The 4,591-nt window shown below is 48.6% G+C and overlaps 1 gene segment (V, D, J or C); it reads left to right on the forward strand.

Moving 5' to 3' along the window:
- The first annotated feature begins 3,267 nt into the window (after positions 1 to 3,267).
- LOC118975251 (immunoglobulin lambda variable 5-39-like) lies at positions 3,268 to 3,784 on the forward strand. The segment is given in 2 exon segments: positions 3,268 to 3,313; positions 3,432 to 3,784. Coding segments are annotated over 2 exon segments (399 nt in total).
- The last annotated feature ends 807 nt before the right edge of the window (positions 3,785 to 4,591 follow it).

Here is a 4,591-nt window from a genome sequence, read left to right on the forward strand (position 1 = left end):
GCACTTAGAAACAACTACCAAGGAGTTAGAGTCCACAGTATACAAAAACATTTTAGACAGGAAGAGAGATAGCTAAGTTAGATATTACAAAGACTTATAATGAATTTCCTAACCTCTGCCCGGTCTAAGTGTGCCTGTTGCCAATGACAATTCTGAGAACTTTAATAAACAATAAGACATTCAAACTGTATGCATAGAACTATTTCAAATTGTCTGATTAATGGCTTTCCTGGTCAAAATAACTTTTGTTTAACATAACTGAAACTATGGGAACTTTCGTACTTTTCCTGGTTACCTTTGTATTGATTTTTTCTGCTTAACTGATCATGCTGTACACCTGTAAATGTTAATCTATGCCAAAAAATGAAAATATAAAAAATCAGTTTGTACTTGCAATAAATGGAACAGTGCTTCACCTGCCTTTGAGCTGTGTAGTTGCCTGTTACCCAGCGCCGATGCCTACTCTCACCTGAGGACCCTTAGATGAGCTGCGGGTGGACCGCGGCAGACTTCGTACATTTTGCTCAGTTTTGATGTGAACCTGAGTGGTTTGCAGTCATTTTTGCCTGTTTCGCTCCTTCTGCATCCTCCCTTCCCTGAGTGTTCTGATTGCCCCTCTGATTCATACCCTTTGCCTCTCTGGTGGTTGAGACTTTCTCCACCATGCAACCTCAGGGCTGCAGTTGTCAGCTCCACCAAGGAGGGCGCTGAAGTCCCCTGAGGAATCCCAGGAGGAGGGCTCATTAGAGAGGGTGACCTGGCCTTGTCAGTAAGGGCCCCTCTTCGTGAATGTCTTCCAGGAGTGCTGTGTCCATGAAACGCCCTTTTCATGAACAGTTAGTGAAGATGAATGCATAGTCCAGGGACCGAGGTCCATCCTGGCAGTTGGGGTAATAGCCCAGGCTCTCAAAAGCTCCATGATCCTAAAGCCCCCATTCTCAGCTCACATTGATTGTCTGCTCACATTTCACTTCAATAACAGTCTGTAAGGTCATCAGTTGTCACCTGGAACCAACACACAGCTCAAAGTCCACCCTGTGATCAATTAAATCTAACATTCAACTTTTCAGCCCAAGGTCTAACAGAGAACCCTAGAGGGGAAATCCATGAAGAAAGCACCAAGAGTTTGAAAACTGTGTGAACGAGACAGGATTCTTCCCTGTGACATGCGTGAAGGAAGCTGTTCAATGATGGTCCCAGGACGTGTGTTCTAGTATGGACTTCCTTCTGCTCACACGTGTCATTCCTGAACCTCATGACTCCCAACACAGGAGGCCCATTCCTCCTTCCCTCTCTCACTGAGTACAGTAGTCAGTTAGCTGACCATTCCGGAGATGACAACACAGTACATTTATATGATGGTGGTTGGAACCCACTACAGTCCCATGCAGGAGTTGGGGACACAAATGGTATTTATGGGACAACACATCCGGATGAGAGGCCTGGTGTGGGTGTGTTTTCATGGTCAGTGAGGGAGCAGAGTGAGAGGTACGAGGTAGAGTGTTACACAGGAGGAGTCCTCTGGGTGGGGTTGACTTAGCACAATGGGTCCAGGTGGTTCTTTGAACTCTTCTCTCTAGTTTGTGTGACTTCAACGCTGTCATATCAATTCTCTAATTCTGTCCGTGATGATGTGTGCGTGCCATACTACTGAGAGCCATTCAAATGGCCAAAATGCAAGTTGTCACCTTGATTCAAGTTTAATCCTATTTCCTACAAGGGTAGCAGAGGACACATGGCAACACCATGAAGGAATAGGGGTCAGGGATCTGAAGTAACAGGGCAGTGGGAGAATCGGTCTGAGAGCACGTGAAGGGGCTGTGTTGTGGGTGTGGAGGGGATGGGGCCAACATTAAAGCCTCCTGAGGGGAGCCAAGGAGTTGGGGTTCTGTGCAAACAGTAGTGAGGAGTCACTGAAAGTTTTGAGCAGGGGGTGAAATATCTGAGCTCAGTGAGAAAGACCCCCTGAGTGCCTGGAGGATACTGCCCAAGGTGAGAAAGTGATTCTGGTCAGAGTCATTGACTAGGAGTCCCTGTGAGTGGGGGACTAGACGTATGGGGACCATGGGACCATGGGCACAGGGACAGCAGAGCTGGATCCGGGCACAGAGGGATGTGCTGGTCTCTGCCTCCAACTGCCCAGATGGTCAGCACAGGTGCGACCCTATCACACCGCACTGGCATCTGGCTATTAAGATAACACTGTGAGTAAGAAAATACAGGGAGGGAAAATTTTGTTTCAAATCTAAAGAAATGTGAGGTTACCTAAGACAAGAGCCAAACAGGTAACAGAGGACACAGGTATGCAGAACACTAAGAATAAAAAAAGAGAAAACTAAGAATAAAAGTTGATACCTGAAATGAATTAGCATGCTACACTTTTCACTGTTAAATGTGAGCCCTTCAAAAGCCATCCTCTTTACCAATCATTGAATCAAATCAGATCTGTGAAAGCTATACATGCATCACACACACCTTAAAACATTTGCTGAGTTGGCTTCCTCTGCACATGAATCTGAGTCTGTTCCTGGAAATTTCTCTTGAGACCACATGAGCCCCTCAAACAAGATGAATGGTCCCTTCATCTATGACATTGAGCATGAATCTTTGTTTGCATTTCCTTTTGCAAAACTTCCGCTGAATGTGAAATAAATCAGTTTGTCACTTATGTACATGTTTGCACCTTGCAGAGAAGGGGATCCCTGGGAGTCAGATGCAACAGTAACCAGTGTATTAGAGTCACCATTTCTGGGAACCAGACCCTGGGTGTGTGAATAGAATGAGGAACCTTCTGAGCTGCAGAAAGCAGCTGGGCTCTGAAGGCCTTGGGCCATGAGGCGGTGTGTACACTGCTACCAGCAGGGGGCACTGTGGGACTGCTCTAGGGTGCCTACCAAGCTGCTCATTAGGGAGCATTCAGTAACAGGCAATTCAGTCATTCAGAGCCTTGGCCTGGTGGCTGGGCCCTATGCACACTGATGGGGACTCAGCAAGTGTATCCACTGTGGTCTGATAAAGTGCCCTGAGCAGGGCCCTCTGTTTTGTGTCAAGAGTGCTACCTCCTAGGGTTCTTTCAAGGGCTGAAGCTAGCCTCCATTCTCTGTGTGGTGTGTGAGCTGACCTCCAGCACCAGAGCTCAGGGAGGGGTGGGGCAGTCCCTGGATGGAAAACACATTTGCATGGACAATCCCTCCCCTGGCAGAGGGTGGGGAGAAAAGAAGGCCTGGGCAGCCCAGCTCCACTGTGGGCTCAGGGGCTGTGTGCACCATGGCCTGGACTCCTCTCCTCCTTGTGCTCCTCTCTCACTGCACAGGTAGGAACAGGCCTTGGGGTACAGGGCTCAGTTCTGAAGTTTCTTCCCTTCATACTCTATCTCCTTAGAAGCTTCCTCTGGTTGTGGCTCTACACTGACAGTATCTGTGTGTCTGCAGGTTCCCTGTCCCAGCCTGTGCTGACTCAGCCGCCCTCCGTCTCTGCATCCCCTGGAGCCACAGCCAGACTCACCTGCACCCTCAGCAGTGGCTTCAATCTTGCTGACTACAGAATACGGTGGTTCCAGCAGAAGCCAGGGAGCCCTCCCCGGTATCTGCTGAACTACAAGTCCGACTCAGACAAGGGCCAGGGCTCTGGGGTCCCCAGCCGCTTCTCTGGATCCAAAGACACCACGGCCAATGCAGGGCTCCTGACCATCTCTGGGCTGCAGCCTGAGGACGAGGCAGACTATTACTGTTCTATAGAATATGGCAGTGGGAGCAGCTACAGTTGCTCACAGTGGCTCAGATGACGAGGAAGTGAGACAGAAACCCCTGGGCCCAGCGGTTATGACTCTGAGCCTCATTGAAGCTTTGTGGAGGCCTCTGTAAGGTGGGCTCCTCTGCATCAGAATGTCCGTGGAAGTGGAAGGAGCAGCACCGTCATGAGTGAGGGCCCAGGGCGTCCCTGGGGACACACTCCCTGAAGAGCTGACAAAGTCTGACTTACTGTCCCCACAGAGTCTGGAGTAAATTTTAACAAAATAAATATTTTTCAGTAAAAATCTCATTTCCTTTTATTGTTGTATTATGCTCACATAAAACATTTCATTTTTGACACGTCTGGTCACCAAATGTGGGGGCATCTTTTTTCACCATAAGGAATTCCTGTGACACCAGCTGGATGTTCCACAACACAACTCGGTTCTCACACGACTGCCTGGAGATGCGTCAGGTTCGCAGTGGAAGGGCTCTGTCTCAGATGCTAGTCACAAGCAAGATGTCCCCAGGTTTCACTAATGCACTGGCTATAAATGGAAGTTTCCCCTGTTCTCACCCTTCTTTTGAGTTAATTTGCTGATAGCACCTGAACTCTTCTCCCTCCTCAGGGAAATGGGAGGCAGGTGTGCAAATTCCAAGCTTTGAATCGTGCCTCTGTGTATGAGTGAGCCGTCCTCACCCAGGAGCCCAACCAGAGTCCCCTCTTCAGAACAAGAGGAACACCTGTCACCCAGGAAATTTCATGGTGAGCAACCAGGGACTGTGACCAATATAAATTCTGTAATATCTCACAATACTGTGTCTGAGGCTACAAAGGATGAGCTAGACAGTCACTGTCA

Source organism: Sturnira hondurensis, unplaced genomic scaffold (genome assembly GCF_014824575.4).
Source record: "Sturnira hondurensis isolate 20B ecotype Veracruz unplaced genomic scaffold, ASM1482457v3 Scaffold0020211, whole genome shotgun sequence".
Lineage (NCBI taxonomy): Eukaryota > Metazoa > Chordata > Mammalia > Chiroptera > Phyllostomidae > Sturnira > Sturnira hondurensis.